This window comes from Gekko japonicus, unplaced genomic scaffold (genome assembly GCF_001447785.1).
Source record: "Gekko japonicus isolate JY-2015 unplaced genomic scaffold, Gekko_japonicus_V1.1 scaffold1854, whole genome shotgun sequence".
Taxonomy (NCBI): Eukaryota; Metazoa; Chordata; class Lepidosauria; order Squamata; family Gekkonidae; genus Gekko; species Gekko japonicus.
This window is the reverse complement of record NW_015163145.1, coordinates 201,964-226,103: the sequence shown is the minus strand read 5'-3', so window position 1 is coordinate 226,103 and position 24,140 is coordinate 201,964. Positions and strand designations below refer to the sequence as shown.

General features: G+C 49.2%; 1 protein-coding gene across 1 annotated transcript in view; it reads left to right on the top strand.

Annotated features, from left to right (window-relative positions):
- Positions 1-24,140, top strand: part of JAG1 (jagged 1) — a 111,621-nt gene that overhangs the window by 79,610 nt on the left and 7,871 nt on the right. The window contains exons 6-19 of the mRNA XM_015406997.1: positions 3,773-3,903; positions 4,140-4,259; positions 5,577-5,690; positions 7,570-7,681; positions 9,954-10,069; positions 11,319-11,365; positions 12,297-12,470; positions 13,107-13,260; positions 16,932-17,045; positions 19,886-19,999; positions 21,618-21,731; positions 21,841-21,957; positions 22,554-22,581; positions 23,090-23,175. Coding sequence (XP_015262483.1) covers positions 3,773-3,903; positions 4,140-4,259; positions 5,577-5,690; positions 7,570-7,681; positions 9,954-10,069; positions 11,319-11,365; positions 12,297-12,470; positions 13,107-13,260; positions 16,932-17,045; positions 19,886-19,999; positions 21,618-21,731; positions 21,841-21,957; positions 22,554-22,581; positions 23,090-23,175 — 1,541 coding nt within the window. The remainder of the gene's footprint in view (positions 1-3,772; positions 3,904-4,139; positions 4,260-5,576; positions 5,691-7,569; positions 7,682-9,953; positions 10,070-11,318; positions 11,366-12,296; positions 12,471-13,106; positions 13,261-16,931; positions 17,046-19,885; positions 20,000-21,617; positions 21,732-21,840; positions 21,958-22,553; positions 22,582-23,089; positions 23,176-24,140) is intronic.

Below are 24,140 nucleotides of genomic sequence, written 5' to 3'. Positions count from 1 at the left end.
ATTCTTCTGCTGCTGGGAGCCAGACCTTGGAGTGATGAGAACTTAATGGCTGGCCTGGAATCTGGGCTGTAGATAGTGATGAAGGCCGAGAGCGCTCTTTGAAGTTTCTTCTGTTCTGGCCAGTAGATGAGGCGGGGGGGGGAGTACCTGCAGCCAAACAGTCGGAGGGTTTTTGTTTTGGAAAGAGCCAAAGACTATTGCACATTATTTCTAATATTAAAGAGCAGGTTTTTCAGTCTTGTTTGGTGGAGGGAAACTGCTGGATGTTGGGGTGCACGTGCCTTGGACTCCAGGTGATTGTTTTATTATGGGCTGTCTTTGGGGCTGGTGACTCCAATAACGTGTTTTTGGGGTCTCCTCCAACAAAGCAGTGCGCCCCCAGTCTTGTGGGCTGAAAGAAGCTGAAGCCAACCTGCTGACGCATAATTGATGCCAGACAGGGATGGGTACATGAATGTCGGTGTGCTTCATTTCCAGTGGTTAACTTCCCCACCATCTGCCAAATATCAGCAGAAGAGAATCTCTTGGTTCCTGCCCAGTCCCTATTTGGGAGGAAAGTGAGGCATAAATGAAGTGAATGGATCCTACACGTAAAAGTGCAAGATGTGCGATTATCTCTGAGAACACCTAAAGGATAGCCCAGGCTGGTTCAGTCATAAGAACATAAGAGAAGCCAGTGTTGGATCAGGCCAAAGGCCCATCCAGTCCAACACTCTGTGTCACACGGTGGCCAAAAACACCAGGTGCCATCAGGAGGTCCACCAGTGGGGCCAGGACACTAGGAGCCCTCCCACTGTTGCCCCCCCCCCCAGCACCAAGCATCCCTTGCCCCAGACTGAAAGTTCCCATCTATACCTTGTGGCTAAGAGCCACTGATGGACCTCTGCTCCATGTGCTTATCCAGTTCCCTCTTGAAGCCGTCCATGCTCATAGCCGCCACCACTCCCTCCTGCGGCAGTGAATTCCATGTGTTTGCTCAGTGCTCACTGCTCAGTGATTTCACAGAGTGCCCACAAGGAGTTCTCGTATTGTGAGAAAGGGAGAAAAGTACTTCTCATTAGATCTCGGAAGCTAAGCAGGGTCGGCCCTGGTTAGTCCTTGGAGGGGAGACCCCTCCCTAGGAAATCCAGCATCGCTACACAGAGGCAGGCAATGGCTAAAACCACCTCTGGGCATCTCTTACCTTGAAAACCCCCCTACAGAGTCACCGTAAGTCAGCTGCAACTCTGGGGCCAAAATAAACCAGAACCATAAACACAGACTCTGTGAAGCAGCCCCTGGAGAGAGAGAGGAAAACCCCCCTGACTCTTCCAAACAGGGATCAGGATCGTGTCTGGATCTTGTCTGTGCAGAGCCTCAGACTGAATCGAGCCATTTTCAGCTGGGCTGGATCCCAAGAGGGGTGTGTGAGCGAGCGCTCACTGGAGATTTGTGTTTCTGTCATTCGGCTCAGAGTGCCTTCCAGGGTTTGCCCGCATTCTTTCCCAGCCAGAACAACAGGCTTTGTTTCCAGAGCCGAAGCCTCGCTCCTCTCTCGCCTCCCATTCGCTGCCCAGACATGCACTCGGGGCCCTTATTTACTTAAGGTGCAACTTTCCCACACTTCCCCTGCAGAGAAACTCCACCAGCCAGTCAACCTGCCCTTCCTGATACCCCCAACCTCAGCGGTCTCCTTGGATTCAAACAAAGAAAGAGGGTCGTACAATTCCCTTCCTCCCCGTTTGAATCAGGGGGAGTCACTGTCTGTCAACTCGCAGATCAGCGGAGTTTTAAAAAGAAAACACCAGCCGATGTGTGGTGCGTGGATGTATCCCTCTGCTCCCCCCCCCTTTTTAGGTTTGTACGTATCCCCTCTTCAAAGCTGAAAGCAACGCAGAGCATTCAGATAATGCCACAAGGCAGGGGGATCCGTTTGTTGCACAAGGGAAATGTGGCTGTCTGCAGTGCTCCCTCTAAGCTGTGGAGTCCTGTGAGCAAAAATTTCTACTTTCTGAGCTACTGGCATTCAAGTTGTGAGTGAGTGATTTGGCTGCTGCATAAATCAGTTTGCTCTGGAGCACCATCTTTCCTGAGCTAGGACAAAAATGTGTGAGCCGGAGGCTAAAAAACTGAGCTTGCTCACACTGGCTCAGCTTAGAGGGAACACTGGCTGTCTGTGTTTGTGAATGCGGGAAGACAATGAGTTCTTTTGCTGAAATGGGTCCTTGTGTACTTTTTGAATGTGTTAGGCCTCACCTGTCCTTCAAAAAGTAAAGCTAGGTGGCTGGCACTTTACTGAAATCAGGCTGGGGGTGTGTGTGAAGTTTCTTTGCCCCCTGTTCTCTGTGCAGCATCAGGGCCTCAAGGGCCGCCAGTCCACCCTCTGTCTATTCTGTAAGCTTCTGTTTGGGAGTCACTTAATGCATGCGGAGTTACAGCGGGAGGCTTGCAGGACCAGTGGAGTCTGATCTCTGAGCCTTCCGTGGCTCGTATCAAGAAGGAGCCGTTCTCCGGTGCCCTGCTCCGTGACTGTTGGGTGCATCAGAACACCCCAAGGCTCTGAACCGCAAAGATTCCAAGCACTGTTCTTTAAAAATAATGATAATAATAATAATAATAATCATTAATTAGGGTAGTGGTTAGTCATCCAAGGTTTCTTAGATGGAGAGTTAAGACTTTCTGCTTGCTGTGGGCGGTTAGCCCTTGGACAGATCGCTATCACTTTTCCCATGACAAGGATTTGCTGGTCAGAAAGGAGCTGTCTTTCACACACAAAAAAAATCAAAGGCCTAACTGAGTTCGGGTGGGAAATGTTTATTATGGCAACTCAGGCTAGGATTAGTGGATAATGGTTGCTGATCTCTTGTTCCCAGGTCTCAGTAATGAAATGGGCTTTTGGTTAACCCCCTGGTTTCACGCTATCAACCTGCTTCCTTTTCCTCCCCTTTCCAAATATTACATTTTTTAAAATAAAACAGCCGCCTCTGGAACGCATTTGATCTCCAGCTTTTTCTCGCTTTGTCTTACGCTGAACGAATCTTTAAAACGGAGGGAGAGGCGTTCGAGCCAGCGTTCCGAGATAAAAATCACCTCGGGTCTTGCATTCATTGCGGCTGGAGCACATCTGGAGAAGACCGGCGCTGTCTTGAAATCCGTTCTGAGCCAATAGCGACTCATGCGGCCACGTGCACACTTTCCAGTTTTATCAAAATGGAAACGTCAGCACGGTTCAGCTATCCTGTGACTGCTGCGGCAGATTAATATCTCGCATCCTTTTAACTTCAACACATGACCCCTCTTGCTCAGAAGCAAGCAGTGTTCTAGTAACGTGCAAGGGGAACGCCGCTTAGCTGGCTGCTGACGCCTCCTGGTTTGTTTGTGTTTCTTCTGAAGAGTCCTGAAGTCTTGTATTCATGAGGATCATTGTTACTCCTGACTCCTGCCCTGTTCTCCCGCCCCTTATAATCCATTTGTCAAAGCCCCCCAGATTTATCCGTAGTGTGCCCCCCTCCCTCTCTCCCATTTCCATGAGCTTCAGAATAGCTTATCATTGTCTTCAATGGAATCACACTGGGGCTCCCAGAACAGTTATTCTTTTGTACAACAGCTGCCTCTTTTGGAGGCCGTGGTGGAGCAGCCAACACTGTTTGTTTACAAGAAACCACCAAATAGTCCTTGAAGGGCTTTTTAAAGAAAAGGAACAAGAACTGTGGATCTCAAAAGTTTTACCAATGCCTTTCTGGAAAAAAAAAAGCTTTTGGAGGAAATAACTCCAAGCTCTGCTTCTTTGCAGGTGTCAGTACGGATGGCAAGGCCAGTACTGCGATAAGTGCATTCCTCACCCGGGCTGTGTCCATGGCACTTGCAACGAACCGTGGCAGTGCCTCTGTGAGACCAACTGGGGTGGCCAGTTCTGCAATAAAGGTATGCAGGAGCCAGCAGGGAGCCCAAGTGTCAGGCTCTGAGGGATGGTAAACACGAGGGAGGTCGGGGCGGTGGGGAGGCAACCCAACCAGGGAACGGCCTGTTCTTTGTGCTTGGGGTTCACGTCCCTGACTCGGTGGCAAGTCCGCAGGTGGTTCATTGCTCTGTGCATGGGAGCGTACGTGACGTTTACTTCTCTTTTTGCTTATTCCTGACTGTGCGTTGTTGCCTTCCAGATCTGAACTATTGTGGGACTCACCCACCGTGTTTGAACGGCGGCACCTGCAGCAACACCGGCCCTGACAAATACCAGTGTTCCTGCCCAGAGGGCTACTCAGGACAGAACTGCGAAATCGGTAGGAGTGTACTCAGTGGCGCACTTCTTGCTGTCTGCATGCCCTGGAACATGCTGGGCATAACGTGAGACGATGGGTGGAAGGTGGCCACGATATCTTTCTAAGAGAAATGAAGTAGCAGTCGCCTCCTGCTTGGAGGCTTCCACTACATTGGGACAGAGGAAGAAAGCCTCAGAAGGTTCTTTAGTGGCTGGCTTGTCGGGGGTGGGGGATGAGTTTGGTGTGGGCTTTTGGACGCGGCTTCCATATCCCGAGTGTGCCGCATGACGGAGTGAGCTCCCGTCTCTAGTTCCAGCTCCTGCCAACCTAGCAGTTCGAAAGCAAGAGATTGCAAGTAGATAAATAGGTACCACTTTGGTGGGAAGGTAACAGCGTTCCATGCGCCTTGGTGATTAGTCATGCCGGCCACATGACCACGGAAATGTCTTCGGACAGTGCTGGCTCTTCGGCTCTGAAACGGAGATGAGCACCGCAACCCTAGAGTCGGATTCGACTGGCTTTCGAGCAAGGGAACCTTTACCTTTACCTTAGTTGGTTATAGAAGCACCTGTGTTAATCTCCAGAGGACTGTTTTACCTCTTGAAGTTGGTGCCCAGGGTGGGGTGGATAATACAGTCAGGGGCAGCTCCGACTTAACAGAGCTGGAAGTGGTTACAGCTCGTGAGCTGACCCAGTGGCATTGCCTTCTTTTGCTGTTTTCCGGCGTTTAAGCTAGGCACTGCTTATTGATTGATTGATTAGAATTTTTTTAGTTGCCGCTCGCCCAAAGGGTCTCGTGGCAACTTAAAACCCCAGGTTAAAAAACCACATTAAAAAAAACAAATAACTAATATAAAATATGAACATTAGAATATTAAAATATACGTGGCAATCACCATACCACCATCAAAACAGCCCATACATGTGGTTGTTTAGCCTCCAAAGGCCAACCTAAACAATTTTGCATGGCCTGCAGAAACTAAGCAAATCCGGCAGGGTTCGGGTGTCGTCCGAGAGGGCCTTCCACAGGGGGAGGGGCCTCAACTGAGAAGGCCCTGCCCCTGGTGGCAGCTAAGTGAGCCAGGCGCTGACAAGAGTCCCCCTAGACAATGACCGAGGGGAACGTGTGAGGGGTTGTAACAGGAGAGAGGTGATCCTGTAGGTATGACGGTCCCAGACCACGTAGGGCTGCCGCTGTATTTGACGCGGCGGAACTCCAGCGCAGCATCCAAGCCGGGAGTTGGGCTGAGAGAGAAGGGGAGTCTCAAGCAGGTGAGGAGGTGGTTGCTCGTACTGCTGGCCTCGACTAAGCTGAAGTGGGTTCTGTTCTTGCCGCAGCGGAACATGCCTGCCTCTCGGATCCTTGCCACAATGGAGGGAGCTGCTTTGAAACTTCTACGGGATTTGAGTGTCTCTGTGCTCCAGGGTGGGCAGCACCAACATGCACCCTTAGTAAGTCCGCTGGAATGTCCAGTTTATGAAAGCTTTAAACGTCACTCGGGAGAACCTCTTGAGCGCCGTGTGAATCTGAGTGGCTCAGGATGCTTGCTGCTGTCCGAAGGCGTCTTTCCCCTTTAATTGTGCTTAGGGTATCCAGGTGAAGCCAAGAATGCCTTCGCTTTCTGTATTCTTTCTGGATTGTGCGCCAGCATCTCTGTATTCTTTCTGGATTGTGCACCAGCATCTCTGTATTCTTTCTGGATTGTGCGCCAGCATCTCTGTATTCTTTCTGGATTGTATGCCAGCATCTCTGGATTCTTTCTGGCTTGTACGCCAGCATCTCACCCCTGTAATCAGTAATTATGAAGTGTATGGCACTTAAAACAAGAGAGGGGGAAGGCTCCAGTCTCTTAATTATTCTTGTAGTTGGCTCAGGTTAGATTGCTAGTGCCTTTATCTGTATAGATGCTGAACAGATAAGAAACTAAAGCTGGGATTAAAAAAAACCAAACACCTTGCCCAGTGAGATAGCAGGTTCACAGCCAAGCTTGAATATGTACGGCAGAGCCCAGTGTTGGCAGCAGTCTCTTGTTGGCAATGAAAAGAGGCCACTGAAACGGTGTCCTTCAAGGACAATCCAGCTGACGTGTAGACTAGGTGCTTGTGGAAGTTCTTGTGCTGCCCACTGTCCGATGCCAGAGCGAGTTAGGGGAGCTGGCCCGTCATGGAGGCGGATGTTGCAGGAAGTCAGACATGACTCTTATGGAGGCTGATGTTGCAGGAAGTCAGACATGACTCTTATTAGGTCTAGTTGGGTAGCCGGGTTAGTCTGTCTGTAGAAGGAGAAAAGAGCAGGAGTCCGGCAGCACCTGAAAGGCTAACAAAAATTGTGGCCGGGGAGGAGCTTTCAGTGCTCACTTCTTCAGATAGTCTGTCTGTAGCAGCAGAAAAGAGCAGGCGTCCGGGAGCACCTGAAAGATTAATACAATTTGTGGCAGGGGAGGAGCTTCCGTGAGTCACGGCTCACTTCTTCAGATAGTCTGTCTGTAGCAGGAGAAAAGAGCAAGTCCAGCAGCACCTGAAAGACTAGCACAATTTCTGGGCAGGGAGGAGCTTTGGTGAGTCACGGCTCACTTCTTCAGATACAGTTAGAACGTGAGTCCATGTGTCCTTATATCTCAGATATGAAATCACCTCACTCTCCAAGATATAAGGGCAGATGGACTCACATTCTAGCTGTATCTGAAGAAGTGAGCCGTGACTCACGGAAGCTCCTCCCCTGCCACAGATTGTGTTAGTCTTTCAGGTGCTCCCAGACTCTTGCTCTGTTCTATGACTGTCTTTGTCCAAGAGTATTTTCAGTGGGCACCCTCAGTAGGCCATCTAATTTAGTTTACTGTTGTATTTATTATTTTTAATTAATGTATTTATTGCTTTTAACAATGAAATAATGTGTGAATTCTGTTTCTGCTGTATGCCTCCCTGAGCCCTGTCTCACAGGGAATAATTGGCCATTCTTTGCTCTGTGGCAACCACGTGGAATGGGCTTGGGTGTGTGTGTGTGTGGTTTTCTACTAAGGCTGCTCACTTGCGTGAAAGTCCTACCCATGTGAACACTGGGAATGCTTGGCAGCACTTGGAAATAATCACAGTGCATGCATGCGTTCCAAGTTATTATTACTATTATTATTAATAATAATAATAATAATTTCAATTTGTGTGAGCCACCATCAGTGACTGCAGGAAGCCAAATGAAGAAGGGGGCGCCAATTATTTATAAAAGCTGGATTTCTTATATAACTGGCTGGCTCTTGCCAGAAGTTATCCCGTGATTGCTAATCTTGCTACTAGATGTTGGGCATGTGTGCTAAAGCAAAATCTCTCTTGGTAGATATTGATGACTGTTCCCCTAACCCCTGTGGCCACGGAGGGACTTGCCAGGATCTAGTCGATGGCTTTAAGTGTATATGCCCACCTCAGTGGACTGGCAAAACGTGTCAGATAGGGAAGTGGTAGACCGTAGATTGACGGAACAGAAAACAAGCTGTTGTTGAATTTGCTGAGAGGGTCTGACTCTGGACACTCCTGTCATGGCTTGTGTTTACTCCGTTCTGGTCTGTACTGAATGGGCAGCTACAGCCAGTCTTGCAAGTCGGGTTCATCGGCATTGGGTTGTCTTCAGCCCTTGACGATCCTGCCCTGAAAAGAAGTTTTGAAACCTAAGCCATGGGTCCCTAACCTTCTTGAGGTTGTAGGCAGCCCTGAATTAATCCTAAAGGAACGACCCGTCACAGGACTGGAATTTGGAGACTGGGTAATGGGTGCCATGACGAAGTGGCAGTCGTGGGGTCAGTCCCAGTGTGGCCGCTGTGAGGTTTGGAACCAATCATAAAACGCCCGGTTCCCAGCCAAGAAGCGAGTGGGTGCCAGGAAAGACACTGACAGGCACCACATTGGTGACCACTGCAGTTACCCGTAGATATTGCAGCCCATTTGCGTAGGTATCTGCTGCAGCTGTTATGCTGTAAGGTCCATCGGCATGCTGATCCATCTCGAGAATATGGCTATCAGTGGGTGTCAACCATAGTAACTTTCCCCACACTCCTGTACTCAGTGGGGTGGATCCAACCATTTCCCAGGGACTCTTCCTCCAACTTAAGTGGCTCCTCCTCCAACAGAAGAGCCACTTAAGTGAAATCTTCTTACAACTGAAGGGGGGCTTCAGACTTCTCTCAGTGGAGTGGCAAAATAGGGGTGGCGTCTCCCCTGCTGCATGCTACAGGGTGGTTCTGATGTATAGGAGTGATTTGCGGGAGATAGTTGCTACCAGTGTTCCCTCTAAGCTGAGTGAGTGTGAGCCAGCTCACAGTTTTTTAGCCTCCGGCTCACACATTTTTGTCTCAGCTCAGGAAGGAGGGCTCCAGAGCAAACATTTAGGCAGCAGCCAAATCGCTCGCTCACAACTTTCACGGCAGTAGCTCACAAAGTAGAATCTTTGCTCACGAGACTCCACCGCTTAGAAGGGAGTATTGGTTGCTCCCTGCAGAAAATGGACTGTCTGGAATAAGAATGAAGCCTTGAGCATTAAAAAGGGGGGTAGTGATGTAATTTTTAGTATGTTTTTAAGTCAGGTCAGTGCTTGTAATGTATATGTATTTGGGGGATCCGTGCATGCAAATATCTCGGGGGTGGGAGCCTGACTGTCACTGGCGAAGCAGACTGCAGCCGTGGTCTTCGGAAACCCCTTCCCGTGATTGTGGCGGACTGTTTTCCTTCAGTGGCTGCAATGAGAAAAGAGGCTTCCTGGCAGTAGTGGCTGCACCTGGGGAAGGAGCCGGTACCACGCCAGGTCCCCCCCGCCCCAAAAGGGCTGTGCTGTGCAGAGAAATGGCCGCCTGGGCTTTGAAGAAGCTCCCTACTTCTCTTGGGACCACCAGGGGAGGCGAGGTCTTGAGGGGGTCTCTCTTTGCCCGTTCTGGCTGCCTCACAACAGCCCCCTGGGGTGCGTCAGGCTGAGCAAGGTCACCCAACACACTTCATAGCAGAGTGGGGATTGGAACCGGGGTTTCCGAGAGCCTCGTCTGGCACGGGCACCACTGTGCCGGGGTCTCTGTTTCTGCACATCGGAGTAACCTCTGGCGCGGGCCTTTGCCTCCCCGTCCCAACGGTGTAATGGGAAATGGCCCCCTCAAATTTGAAGCGGTTTCCTCTTCCATTGTGGCGAGGACTTCTAATCCTAATGGCAACACTTCTTAAGCCATTGTCTGTCTGTGGGTGGCCTCTCCCCCACCCCCTTTTCCTTCTTTTCAGCTTTGTGGGAAAGCAGTGTTCCATTTCCCCAGGCCTGGTAACCCCTTCAGTCTGGGGAGTTTACCCGTGAGTTGCAAAATGATCTCTTGAAGAACGAGCAGCCTACAATCTCGGGGCAGGGTATTAACCAGAGTGGCCAGGGATGCTACTTTGAAATCCCCAAGTCCCTGGCTCCTGTTCCGTCCCCCCCCCCTTTCCTTGTTTCTCCCTTAATTAGTGGCTCGTAACTCAGGGCTGCCAGCGCACCGTAATTAGAGGGTGATATCAGAAGGTTCTCTGCTTTAACAGCATTCCCTCTGATTCTTTTAAAGTCCTTGTTTTAATCCACTCTGTACATTTTAAACAATCCATTAGCCTTTAATGAACTTGTAGTTCTTGCTGTGCGAAGTGTGTTTTGTGTGTACACACATATTTCCCTTTTCGGTAACTGCCACTTAACGTGCTGCCGATTCTTCTTCTCTCTCCAGATGCCAATGAATGTGAGGGGAAGCCGTGTCTCAATGCCAACTCCTGCAGGAACTTGATTGGCAGCTACTATTGCGACTGCATTGCTGGCTGGACTGGCCAGAACTGTGAGATAAGTAAGCATGCGTCTCTGTGCACACTTCTTCTGGCTTTGGGGGTCCACAGGGCAGAATGTCTCAGTTCAGCTGTCCCAGAGAAAACAGGCATTGCTGGAGCCATGGTGTTAGCCATAGGTACCGGGGGCCTTGTACAACCCCGGAGGTACTGAGTTCAGAATTGGAACTTCTCTCTCACCTTGTGCCAGCGTGCACGCCCCGCCTCCGTGACTCATGAAGCCCAGATCAGTGTGATCGTTTTGCAATCTGAATCCTGGTTTCAGAAACTGACCCTAGTTGTAAAATTGAAACCATGTTTTCAAGTTGGCATCTGAAGTCGGCCGGCGTGCCTATTAACCTTCGAAAAGGAAATACTCCTTTACACAGAGAGGGATTAAAATGTGGGATTCGCTGCCAGAGGATGTCGTGATGGCCAAAAACAGCTTGAAAAGGGGATCAGATAGATTCATGGAGGAGACGTCCATCAGTGGCTACTTGCCCTGGTGACTGAGGGGAACCTCCACTTGCCCTTGGTGCCGGGGGGGGGGCAGCAGTGGGAGGGCTTCTCGTGTCCTCGCCCCCACTAGTGGACCTCCTGATGGCACCTGGTATTTTTGGCCACTGTGTGACACAGAGTGTTGGACTAGATGGGCCATTGGCCTGACCCAACGTGGGCTTCTCTTATGTTCTTATGTTCACATTCGGAGGCACGAATCCTCTGAATCCCAGGGCCAGTATGCAACATCATTGGAGGGCCTCGGCCTCTCTGCCCTGTTGCTGGCCCTCCAGAGGAACAGTTTGGCCACTGAGTGAGGCAGGATGCCGGACTAGTCGGACTGTTGAACTGATCCAGGAGGGCTGTTCTTATATCACGGCACTCTCTGAGTTTGTGGCTTAGCCTTTAGCATTAGGCAACAGAGGAGGAAAAGGAGAATGAACGTTTGGTGTTTTTAGAAAGGGAGTAGTCAGCCTGGCATGAATAAGAGGGCAGCTTTATCAAAGCCATTAGTCCGCAACATGGCTATATTCAGATAAGATGTCTTGAAACAATGATGTGAAGCGGCAACTGAACTCTGTTGGAAGAATGGCCGAAGGTTCCCACCCATTCTAATAAACCTTATCTGGAGGGAAGCATACAGGAAACTTGACAAAAGTTTTTATCTACACTAAGTTACGGAGCCACTCCAGTTCTTTCTCTTGGCTTTGGAAGCATGTTGGCTTCTGTGAGCCATTGCTAACTGTGCGTGCATTTTCTTTCTTTAAATTGCAGATATTGATGACTGTCTTGGAAAATGTCAGAATGGAGGGACTTGTAGGGTAAGTCCCCGTGTAGTGAAGTGGGATGTGGCTAAGTTTTCTGTAAATAAATTAATATATACATGCACACGCGGACGGCAGAAATCCACACTACTTGGGCACTGTAGAAATTCATGACACTGTAGCATGCACAGTCGACCATCCAATTCAGCTTCCTTGCTCAAGAACAAAGTATTTTGTCCCTGAAGCAACTTCAGTAGATATCTTTTTGGGTCCTTCTGCATTACAACCTCCAAAGGATCAGATTTCATGCAGTTCTCTTACTGTATTGGTCCCACAGTTATTGTTTTGTCCCGTCCTGTCCCCCCCCCCCACGTTCCCTGGGCTACTGCTGCCTGTCCATTGATAAAACAAGCAGTTAGTCTGTCTTCTCCCCCCCCTCCCACATAGCTCTATTGCAGCATCAATATTCAGTGTGTCTTGGGTCGAATTGCAGTCTCCAGCCCCTCTGCGAAAGTAGCAAAAGGCATTTAATGGTCCTTTTCCTACCATTTCTGGAGGATTCCGAAAGCAATTTGAGAAAGTTTATTTATGTAAATCTGTACCTTGTGGGTACATAAAATTTCTAAGTTGATTGCACCATGTGTTGCTTTCGGGAAGGAATATAAATTCTCTTGTCTTCATTTGCTCTTCTTCTATCGCACCCGTCACCTCTGAAGCGTGTAAAGTTAAGTCTCAAATGCCCGTCTTCACTTGCGTTCTCCCGAGAACCCTGTGAGATAATAGAGGCTCCGAGATGGTGACTGAGTTCTCGCACAGTGAGCTGTGTAGCTGGAATTGAATTAAAATCCAGGTTTCTTTCTTTCCCTCCCTCTCCCCGCCGCTGCTGGTCTAAATCAACACTACCCTATAAAAAAGGTGAGCGTAGCTATTGAACGCTTTTAGTGGGGTCAGCGTTAACTAATTCCTTTTTATCCTCCTCTGTGTTTAGGACTTGGTTAATGGTTATCGGTGTGTGTGCCCAGCTGGCTACGCAGGGGACAACTGTGAGAAGGACATCGATGAATGTGCCAGTAACCCTTGTTTGAATGGGGGTTACTGCCAAGACGAGATCAATGGATTCCAATGTCTCTGCCTTGCTGGATTCTCAGGAAATGTCTGTCAGGTGAGAGCTGGTGAAAGGCAAACTCCAGATAAGACCACCGAGCGGCACTTTCCTTGGGATCTGTGTAGTGAATAGCCTGTGTTCAGTAAGCGGTGCTATAGATCAGCTTTTTGGCGTGGGCAGGGGGGAGCGGGGCTGTGCTTTTCCCAGGAGTGTGTGCCTTTAAACAAGGTGCAAACAACTCCGCACATTACATCTCTGACCCCTGCCTGATAACCCTTGTTTCTAAAACGTGCAGTCGGTGAGAATAACATTGTGTGCCTTGTACAGAAAAAGTTGAGGCAGCAGATAAAAATGTCTGATCCCTCAGGCATCTTGCTTGTAGCGGTGAGAAGAGAGTAATAACAAGCAGTGCTCCCTCTAAGCTGTGGAGTCTTGTAAGCGAAAATTCTACTTTTTGAGCTCCTGGCATTAAAGTTGTGAGCGAGCAATTTGGCTGCTGTATAGATTAGCTTGCTCCGGAGCCCTCCTTCCTGAGCGAAGACAAAGATGTGTGAGCTGGAGGCTAAAAAACTGTGAGTTGGCTCACACTAACTCAGCTTAGAGGGAACGCTGATAACAAGCCCCTTTGTCTTATGCGCTCTCTCTCTCTCTCTCTTCTGTCTTCCGCTTTCCTTCCCGAATTGCCGCTGGCAGCTGGACATCGACTATTGCGAACCCAATCCGTGCCAGAATGGGGCCCAGTGCTTCAACTACGAGAACGATTACTTCTGCAGCAATTGTCCTGAAGATTACGAAGGGAAGAACTGTTCACACCTGAAGGATCACTGCCGCTCTACTCCTTGTGAAGGTACATTTTTGCTGTCGGCACCGGTGAACCTGTTTTGCTACGCAGCACAGGTCGTTTACTTTGTGGAGTGCAGCGGCCGCATGCCGACCTCGGCTCTTTGGTGTAGCCAGTTTGGTGTCGTGGTTAAGTGCGCGGACTCCAATCTGGGAGAACCGGGCTTGATTCCCCCACTCCTCCACTTGCACCTGGCTGGATGATTTTGGGCAAGCCGTAGTTTTGACAAGAGCTGTTCTTGAAAAAAAGAGCAATTTCTGTCAGAGCTCTCTCAGCCCCACCTACCTCACAGGGTGTCTGTTGTGGGGAGGGGAAGGGAAAGGAGATTGTAAGCCGCTCTGAGACACATTTGGGTAGTGAAGGGTGGGGTATAAATCCAATCTCTTCTTCTTCTTCTCTTGTGATCTGGGAAGAGATGGTGCAGAAAGCAGAACGAAGGTATTGCTTGAAGCTGTGGCAGGTCGTGAGTGGCTTTCTGTGCACATAGCCTCTGTAGGCAAAGCTCTTGCGCCCCGAAGGTGTGTCTCAGCATGGCACTTCGTCCTGCCCTTGAATTCACAGCTGCTTACTTAGCGGGAGTACTGAATGCCTGAGAACTTTCTGGTTGCAAACAGGTAGCTGTGTTAGTCTGTTGTAGCAAAACAAAGGCAAATGCCTGCAATACCTGAAAGACAAACGGCGTTCATTTCAAGATGAGTTTTCATGCGTCACGGCTCACTTCATCTCCTTTCACTTCATCGTGTGAGCTGTGATTCACAAAGCCTCATGTTGCAATAAATGTTGTCAAGTCTTTCAGGTGCTGCCGGACTTCTCAGACCTTTCTAACAGCCTTCCACAATAAAGTTAACAAAGAGATAGTCAGGACAATCTGTCGTGGCTTGGATCTTAAGGTTGGTTTCCATTTGCACTGTGCCATTTCCCCCTGCAGATGAGGTTCTCTTCTGTACAGCGTATTTCTCTCGTGCTGGGCACTTATACGGGATTAATGTTTTCAGTATGGCTCCATGGCAGGGCATCTGCTTGGCATGCAGAAGGTCCCAAGTTCAATCCCCGGCATCTCCAGTTAAGGATCAGATAGTGGGTGATGGGAAAGGCCTCAGCCTGAGACCCTGGAGAGCCGTTGCCAGTCTGAGTAGACAATACCAACCTTGATGGGTGACTGGTCTGATTCAGTATGAGACCCAGCTTCGTGCGTGTTCATGTCAGTAAGGCCTAGCATCAAAATAATGTTCCCCATGGGAGAGGGACCCAACTCTGCAGCAGGCAGGACAAAATGGAAGCGGCGGCAAGGCCCCCGGATCCAAGGTCAGAGAGGTTTGGGATGCCGTGCCCTTCACTCTTGAGAGCCGCGTTGCCAGGTCTGTGGAGTGGTAGCCTCAGTGGGGGGTTTTCCTATAAGTAACACAAGTATGGAAAGAAGAGGCGAGGGCATGCGGCTGCCAAAAGCTGAGCGAGGCGATGCCTGGCACCGGTGGCACCTCACAACAAGCAAACTCATACCGTTGTGTAGAAGAGTCCTTTCCTTGAAGAGGGAACAGAGCAATGAGAGAGATCCAAGCCGCGCAATGATACCTTTTGTTTAGACCAAGTGAACTGATAAACTGCAGCATGCTAACCTTTGAGTTCTCCAAACTGCCCCTTCAGGCAGGAAGGGGGGGAGGGGGAGGAGAAGGTGTTTCAGGCCAGGACCTTGCGGCCTTTTTGGGTGGCTGCTCTTTAGAGAGTCTTGTGAACTGAGTAGGTGTCTGAAGAGGCTGCAGAAGTATGGGGGAAATGCTGTGTTCCATATAGGGGGGTGGTAGGATGCCTGCCAGTAGCTGGAGGGGAAGGTCACGAGACCTACGAGGAGGAGAATGGGTTGGTGCCAAGCTGTGGTGAGTACAAGGATCCTATTCAATGGACTTGGGGGAGTCTTATCCAACTAAGGCTCGAGTAGAGGCCGTGGGGACGGGCGGCAGGAATACATCATGTACCGTTACGAGCAGCTTCCCGGATTTAGACAAAGAGAGCAAAATGCAGAGGCGTCTAGAATTCTGGAACAGCTGGATTTCGACAGGTTGGATTCTGCAGTGCAAGGAACCTTCTTTTGCCTGTTCGGCACCGTTTACAGAAGAGATGTGCAGGGTTCATCCCATAGCTAGCAAAATCCAGCTCCTCTGGCAGTTATTGGCCATGGTGCTTTCGTGTCTGTGCATACAGACATTCCCAGGTTCAGTCCCTGGCATCTCCACTTATACCCAGGCTAGGAAAGACCTTGCTTGGAGCTGCTGATAGTTTGAGCAGACAATATTGGTCCAAGTCAGTGTGACAGTGGCTTCATGTGTTTGCGTGCCTGTGAAGTTCTAGAGAAGCCAGTCTGGTGTAGTGGTTAAGAGCGGCTGACTCTAATCTGAAGAACCGGGTTTTGATTCCACACTCCTCCACTTGAAGCCAGCTGTGTGACCTTAAGCCAATCACCATTCTTTTGAGACCTCTCTCAGTCCCTAAAAACAAGTTCAGCTCACCACTAGCATACTAAGAGCTGGAACTTGCGGCTGCCAGACAATCTTCGGATCTCCTGGCTAGTCTACGCACAATGCCATACGATAATTAATTATTACCTGGGGAGGTACTTTTCTCCCTTTCTCACAATACAAGAACTCGTGGGCACTCAATGAAATTGCTGAGCGATCGGGTTAGAACGGATAAAAGGAAGTCCCTCTTCACCTAACGAGTGATTAACACATGGAATTCACTGCCTCAGGAGAAGGGGGTGGTGGCTACAAGCATGGACGGCTTTAGATAAGCATATGGAGCAGAGGTCCCTCGGTGGCTGTTAGCCACAAGGTATAGATAGGGACTCTGGGGCAAGTGGTGCTCTGTCTTCTTGGTGCTTGGGGGGGGGCAAGAGTGGGAGGGCTTCTAGTGTCCTGGCCCCACTGGTGGACCTCCTGATGGCACCTGGCATTTTTGGCCACTGTGTGACAGAGAGTGTTGGACTGGATGGGCCACTGGCCTGATCCAACATTGGTTTCTCTTATGTTATGTTCTTATTATTCATGTAGCGGCAGTCAAGCTTAGTAGCTTGCTGTGGCAAAAACCACCTTTCTTTTATCTTCTCCTCTCATTTATACCCGATGTCATTTCTTTTGGCTCTGGAGGGTCTTTTTAAAAGAGGCTCTTGCCCTTGAGCGTACATAACCCTCTTAAAAATAAATTTTAACTTTTTAACAATTTATGTACTAACGGCCTCTTTGTTAGTCTACAGCAAATTTACATTGGGTGGGGGGGTTCTGATTCTTCTTTTGAAGTATGTTTAAAGCATTCCAAGAGTAAGTTTTTGCTTTTATTAGCCTCTTATTTTATATCCTTTGGGGGACAGCTCCAAAAAAGAGGGCACACGTGCCTTTTTCTTTTTTCTTTTTTTTTGCATACAGACATTCCCAGGTTCAGTCACTGGCATCTCCACTTATACCCAGGCTAGGAAAGACCTTGCTTGGAGCTGCTGATAGTTTAAGCAGACAATATTGGTCAAGGTGGACCAGAAGTCCAAGTCAGTGTCCAACATTGGTTTCTCTTATGTTATGTTCTTATTATTCATGTAGCGGCAGTCAAGCTTAGTAGCTTGCTGTGGCAAAAACCACCTTTCTTTTATCTTCTCCTCTCATTTATACCCGATGTCATTTATTTTGTTCCAGACATCAATGACTGCGAGAGCAACCCGTGTCGGAACGGCGGCACGTGTATTGACGGCATCAACTCCTACAAGTGCATTTGTAGCGACGGCTGGGAAGGCACCTTCTGTGAAGCGAGTAAGCGAGTCCTCTTGGGCCAGCCGACGGGGCAGTTGTGAGCCTGCCCAGGAAGAGGGGAGGGGGCTTCTTTTCTACCGAAGGGTCTAAATTCCATCACTTTTTCAATGACTCGCTCTCAGCAGAGTCCTTGGAAGAAGAGATGGGTCTCCTTAAGGAAGAGGCAGTGTTTTCTTGTGGCAATACTGTAAAACCCAGGGCTGCTTAGTCCAGGGGTCTCCAACGTTTTTGAGTTCTGGGATTCGGACACAGCATGGTGGGCACTGCCACGGGAGGCGGAGCCAGCCATAAAATGGCTCCCACTGTCGCACAGTGAAGACCCCGTGTGCATTTCTAAAAATCTGCACAGTTAATCAGAAGCACTACTGGGCAAAAGTCCCCCTCTCTAAAGCACTGGGCAGGCACCAGAACGGTGTCAGCAGGTACCATATACCGCCCATGGGCACCACGTTGGGGAACCCCCAGCTTAGTCCTTTGTTTCTTGATTTGTGGCAGGAGGTGGACTCGCTTGCTGCTTTTGCAGTCTGTGCAGTACTGAAGTGGTGTGGTGAGCTTCATCCTCGCAAATGTCCTCCATTTTGAGGTGGATTAGGGTCCCACCGCCTCTTAACTGGGGCAGAGGGGAACTTTTAACAGGCGGGATATTTTATTTATTTACTTCATAGTCCACCTTTCTTTTTGAGACTCAAGGCAGATTACAGGATATAAAAACAGTGCATTCATACAGCACAAGGCAACCAATGAACAATGCAATAAGACTAGGATTACGGGATTAGAGAAAAATGTGAACAAGCTAAGGCAAGGGAGGTTGATGAAGCCCAGGTCACCATGGCACCTAGAAATTCCATTCTGGCACCTGGTATTTTCAGCAATTACTTTATTGTAGTGTTTCAGCAGTTCTTAGTGGAAATATGAAGGGTCAGATCCAGCCCTTCCGCTGGTGAAACGGGAGGACCACCATAAAAGGCTATGTTTGGGATCATGTGTCCTGCATGGACAACAATCACGTAATACAGGAGCTGGGATAAGGAGAGGAATTGGCCGGGATTAAGCAAAAAGATGGCTGGATCCAACCCCAAATTCATCATGTTGCATCACAGTGTATTATAGGACGTAAAACTAAATGTGCATGAAGCTCTTGTAGCGGCTTGCATGTGTGTAAGCTTCATTTTACACCATTCAGTGGCAGATGAATTAATTTCCTAAGTTATCTGTTTTCTATACCAGCTCCCATACTCAGTTAAACGGAGCTTTTGAAAGCGATAGTGGAATTACGGGAAATCGGAGAGGGGTTAGGTTAGAGTTAGAATTCGGCTTTTAGTTTTGGTGATGGCCAGTGGGGTTACCCAATATTTTATTTGTATACTAAAATACCTCTGTCATAGCTTTAATAGTCATGAGCAACGGAAGAGTTTAGGATTAGGACTTGGCATAGCAGTTATTAGAATAGGTAGTCATTCATATGAAACCATGGAGGATGAAAACTGAACCTGGCTCCTAGATTTCTGGACTGGCACCAAATTTTGTCAAGGCCTGGTACACCATAAACAGTGTGGAATGTAGATTAACAAGGCCTATGCGGGCGATACCAACCCTCATCATTGCAGTGGACTACAGTCCTGTTCCGTTATAACGACGCCCTCCGGGACTCTTCCATTCTACGACACATCTAATCCCCGTTTAATAAGGGTTTCAGAGGGCAGCCGTGTTGGACGGCAGTAGAACAGCAAGAATGCCATCCAGAACATTTGCTTTCCCCAGGATAATTCCTTGCTCTCTCACTACTGTTGCAGTGCCCACTGGCCTTTTATTCACCCCAGAGTCAAGGGGAGAACAGCGCTCATTAAGCCATTTCGGTGTTTGCCCTGTTAAAAGAGAAGATTGCTCAAAACAGCATTGTCTTGTTGTACAAGGAGGCAAACTTTGGTTTCCAGTGATTTGAGATCAGCACTACTACTAAAGGGAGTAGGTGATTTAAGAACTGGAGTAGCCTCCTTGACTGAGGGTGTCACTGGAAGATACTCTCAGCGGGGGCTCTCAAATCTTTGCGACTTATTCAGATGTTACATTCCTCTACAGAAACGGAACATGCTATTGCAAAGATTCTGAAGGCCATACTGGGAGAAATCTCTAGGTCATGGGTGTCTTTGTCTACGTGTGTTAAATTATGAGTTCATTAACCTAATCCGGCCCTGACCTGGGTGGGCCAGACTAGTCCGATCTCATCAGATCTCGGAAGCTAAGCAGGGTTGGCCCTGGTCAGTGTTTGGATGGGAGACCTCCAAGGAATACCAGGGTCGTGATGCGGAGGCGGGCAATGGCAAACCCGCCTCTGAACGTCTCTTGCCTGGAAAACCCCACGGAGGTCACCTTAAATCAGCTCTGACTTGAGGGCAACAAAAGCACCCCAATATGAATGGAGAGTTTGTTTCCTCTCTAAATTCATCTGCCTTAGATGCTTCCTTTTTCCTTGTTCAGTGCTTCAAGGAAGCAGAGGAGGGTTTGAACTAGTAGCCTTTAGCCTTGAAGCAGCGTAATTATGTAATAAGGGCCTCTTTAGCTCTCTGCTTTGTGGGTATGTTTGTTTCCAGGGGAACTGGAGAGGTGTTTGCTGGCAAGAACAGCTGAAATTCAGCAGTGGGGTACAGTGCAGGATAAACATGATAACATCAGTGATGGCATTAAGGCCGTCAAACACTTAATCCCTGCCTGGAACTCCAGAGGCCAAGAAGAGAGATTGAGCAGCCTTGGAGATGATAAGGCAGGCTTGCTAGTGTTCGTCGCTCTTGCAGACCGTGTTTTTCTTTCTCTAAGCTCCGTGTCTTTCCTGTTCCTTCCAGATATTAATGACTGCAGTAAAAATCCTTGCCACAATGGAGGGACGTGTCAAGACTTGGTCAATGACTTCTTCTGCGAATGTAAAAACGGCTGGAAAGGGAAAACCTGCCATTCGCGTGAGTGCTTTGTTTAAAAAAAAAAGTCTGACCTTCCAGCCTGGCCCTGCCTTCAGGATCGTGCCCCAGATTTGCAGTTTCCTTGGTTTGATACACCCATTTGGCCCGGCTTTCTTATCGGCTGTGCTCTGTGTTGATAAGAAAACATCACACAGATGTGCTGGGACAGACTAATCCAGAATCCTGTTCCTGACACTTGACCATCCAGATGACCAGGCAATTAGCACGAAAGTCAAAGGCGCCCACCCCCACCCTCGCAAACACAGGTATTCCGAGGATTACTTGGAAGTTTCATTTCGTCACCATGCCTGATAGCCATTGATGGGGAAACAGTCCTTCATGGATTCGTCGGATTGCTTTTGAGAGCCAGCTGTAAGAACCTTCTGGTGCAGAACGGTAAAAGAGGCTTCTGTTCATGCAAGGCCGGCGATCCTCAAGGAAAGAGCTTGAAAAGCCAGCTGGCTTGTAGCCATATGTGCAGAACTAATATTAATCCCTTACTCTTGTGGAACTACATTGACTTTTAAAATAGACATGTAATTTAACAGGTTAAACAAATAAAATGTATGTGTGTTGGGGGGAACGTCCATACCATGGGGGCCGCAGCACCTGCTTGTGCTACAGCTTCTCTTCTCCATGCAATCCTGAGCAAAAACTACAGTTCCCACAAGGCAGTGCAATTAATCCACATGCCTAGGTGACCTCAGGCCAGTCACCCACTCTCAGCCTGAAGGTCCCAGGTTCAGTCCCTGGCAGCATCTCCAGTTAAAAAGGACCAGGCAGGAGGTGATAGGAAAGACCTCTGCCTGAGACCCTGGAGAGCGGTAAAGAGGGGCTGTGGCTCAGGGGAAGAGCCTCTGCCTGGCATGCAGAAGGTCCCCGGCTCAATCCCCGGCATCTCCAGTTAGATGCTCCAGCCCAATCCCCGGCAGCATCTCCAGTTAAAAAGGACCAGGCAGGAGGTGATAGGAAAGACCTCTGCCTGAGACCCTGGAGAGCGGTAAAGAGGGGCTGTGGCTCAGGGGAAGAGCCTCTGCCTGGCATGCAGAAGGTCCCCGGCTCAATCCCCGGCATCTCCAGTTAGATGCTCCAGCCCAATCCCCGGCAGCATCTCCAGTTAAAAAGGACCAGGCAGGAGGTGATAGGAAAGACCTCTGCCTGAGACCCTGGAGAGCGGTAAAGAGGGGCTGTGGCTCAGGGGAAGAGCCTCTGCCTGGCATGCAGAAGGTCCCCGGCTCAATCCCCGGCATCTCCAGTTAGATGCTCCAGCCCAATCCCCGGCAGCATCTCCAGTTGGAGAAGAACAGGCAGCAGGTGATGGGAAAGACCTTTTTCTGCCTGAGACCCTGGAGAGCCGCTGCCAGTCAGAGTAGAATGTACCGAGCATGACAGACAGACGGTCTGATTCCGTATAGACCAGCAGCTTCATGAGAATGAGGCAAGCCCCTTTGGGGGCCCCATTGGAGAGAAAAGCAGGGATTAATGAAAAGAAATAAAATGGCACCATTGGTGTAAATGTGCATCCACAGGATGAGCCAGGAGAAAACTCCTACGGGACCGGGCAAGGGGTTCTCCTAATCCCGACAGGTGTTACTTTCCTGGTTCTGACCTTTTGCAGGTGATAGCCAGTGTGACGAAGCCACGTGCAACAACGGAGGGACCTGTTACGACGAAGGGGATGCCTTCAAATGCATGTGTCCCGCCGGGTGGGAAGGAGCCACCTGCAACATCGGTAAATGAGTGGATGATCCCCGTTTCTTCCGCCTCCTCCTCAAAAACAAAAAAACCCACAGCTTGGCAGCAGACATTTTGTTCCTCACGGACTCCTCCTTCTCTTGCAGCGAGAAACAGCAGCTGCCTGCCAAGCCCCTGTCACAACGGTGGGACGTGTGTCGTCAGCGGAGATTCCTTTACGTGCGTCTGCAAGGAGGGCTGGGAAGGGCCCACATGCACTCAGAGTAAGTCCTTTCTCTCTCCCTCCCTCTCTCGCTGTCTCTCCCTCCCTCTCGCTGTCTCTCCCTCCCTCTCTCTCTGTCTCCCTCTCTCTCTGTGTCCTCCCAAACTCTTGTCAGATGGCGTTCGATGAGAGGACTGGCTCATCTGGGTGCCCGTGGGAATCGGAGATTGAAGCCAGAAGGGGGAAGTTGTTTGGCGGCAGGGCTGGAGCATCACCTGTCTTGTTTGGCTTTCGTGACACTGCAGGGCTGGAGCTTTGACCTGGGCATGAGAAAGTTGCAAAGGAGATAAGTGGAGACAGATGTTGCCCTGCTGGGGCAGCTACCTGTTCCCCAGCCAGGCTGGGTTTCTCTCTCTCTCTCTCCTTTTTCTCACAAGCAGCTGCCCAGTCTGGTTCTGTTCACTTTTTCTTCCTGATGAGAATTCTTCACAAGAATTGTCTTCCGGTGGCTGACGTTTCTGCTTTATAGCTGAAAGTCTGTTTGGAAAGGAAGCTGTAGAACAGGGTGGCAAATCTGGTGGCTTGTCTGGGATTTCGAAGTCGGCTATGGTGCTGTGATTTAACATGGGCATCTCTTTGTTCTTTCTGTCCCCGCAGATACCAACGACTGTAGCCCGCACCCTTGGTAAGCAACACGACCTGGGAGACGGCCGTGAACTCTTATTGCATGCCTGCTGAGCATCTCATGTGTTAGAAATGGTGTCTTTGCCAGCAATAAATGTTTGAAACGGTTATTGTTTACAGAGGAACCGTTCTGACAGAGAGAATGTGGGAGGCTTGGGTGGGGAGGGAAAAATGCAGAAACGAAATAAATGGATCACTTTAATGTTCCTCCTCTGAAGAATCGGTTTGACAGTTCCCAAGTCTGGCTTTTAGCTTCCTCTTTATTTAGCTCTTCTCCACCTCTCCCCGTGAATATACGAGTTGATCAGCTAAGCCCGTTTCCATCAAGAGTGCATCTAAGTAGTTATTAAAATTAAATAGAACAGCTGGCATGCCGCATCTAGTTTAAAGTGGCAATATTGGCTAATTTTGAGGGTGTATGATTTGTAGAAGAGCTTTAAAAACAACTCCATTTAATAGGCTCAGTCGAGTAAATATATATCTCCCCCCCCCTTCTCTTTCTTCCTAAGCTATAATAGTGGAACCTGTGTGGACGGTGACAATTGGTACAGATGTGAGTGCGCTCCAGGTTTTGCAGGCCCGGACTGCAGGATAAGTACGTATTCCTCAGCCTAATGTTACAGTTGTGCAGAACGTGCAGACGTGATGACATTTTGCTAAATGTTGTCTAGCAGTCGGCCTCGCCATGTCATTTGGCTAGAGACTGCAGTGGGGTCTGCTTAAGATCAGAGAACTCTCTTGAAGATCCATCACAAACCTAGAGAAAGGTAGTTGGCCCTAAGCCTTCTGGAAATCAGGGCTGACTTGGGTACCATTGAGTTCGATGGGAAGGAAGCGTGATTACAAGCGTTTACTGCTGATTTCCCAGGAGAAGGCACATTTCAAAGCATTCAAAAGCCAGTTTGGTGTGAGAGCCTTTTTGGCGTAGTGGTTAAGTGTGCGGACTCTAATCTGGGAGAAATGGGTTTGATTCCCCACTCCTCCACTCGCACCTGCTGGATAACCTTGGGCAAGCCATAGTCCTGGCATAGCTGTCCTTGAAAAAGAGCAGTTTCTGTCAAGAGCTCCCTCATCCCCACCTACCTCACAGGGTGTCTGTTGTTGGGAGGGGAAAGGAAAGGAGTTTGTAAGCCGCTCTGAGACTCCCTTGGGTAGTGAAGGGTGGGGTATAAATCCAATCTCCTCCTCTTCTTCTTAGAAACCTTCTGCCTTTCTGCTTTTCCATTTTGAAGGCAAGCCTTTTGTAAAAGGGGAGGGGGAGCCCAAAAAATTATTTTTTTAAATATCGTCTTTCCACTTTGGTGTGTCATATCTGCTTCCTGGCAATTTATGAACCATTTGAAGATAGGAGAGTGCTTGTAGAACAGAAGCCTGCAAAGAGAAGCATTTGTTCACACTTAATCATAGTATAGTTGTACAAATGCTATCTTGGGCAGGTCAGGGTGGACCACAGTTCAGGGACGGAACACCTACTGGCCAGGCTTAAGGTCCCAGGTTGAACATCAGAACCTCCACATAACAGAGTTTGGGGTAACAGAACGGGGAAGGGAAAGACCTTCG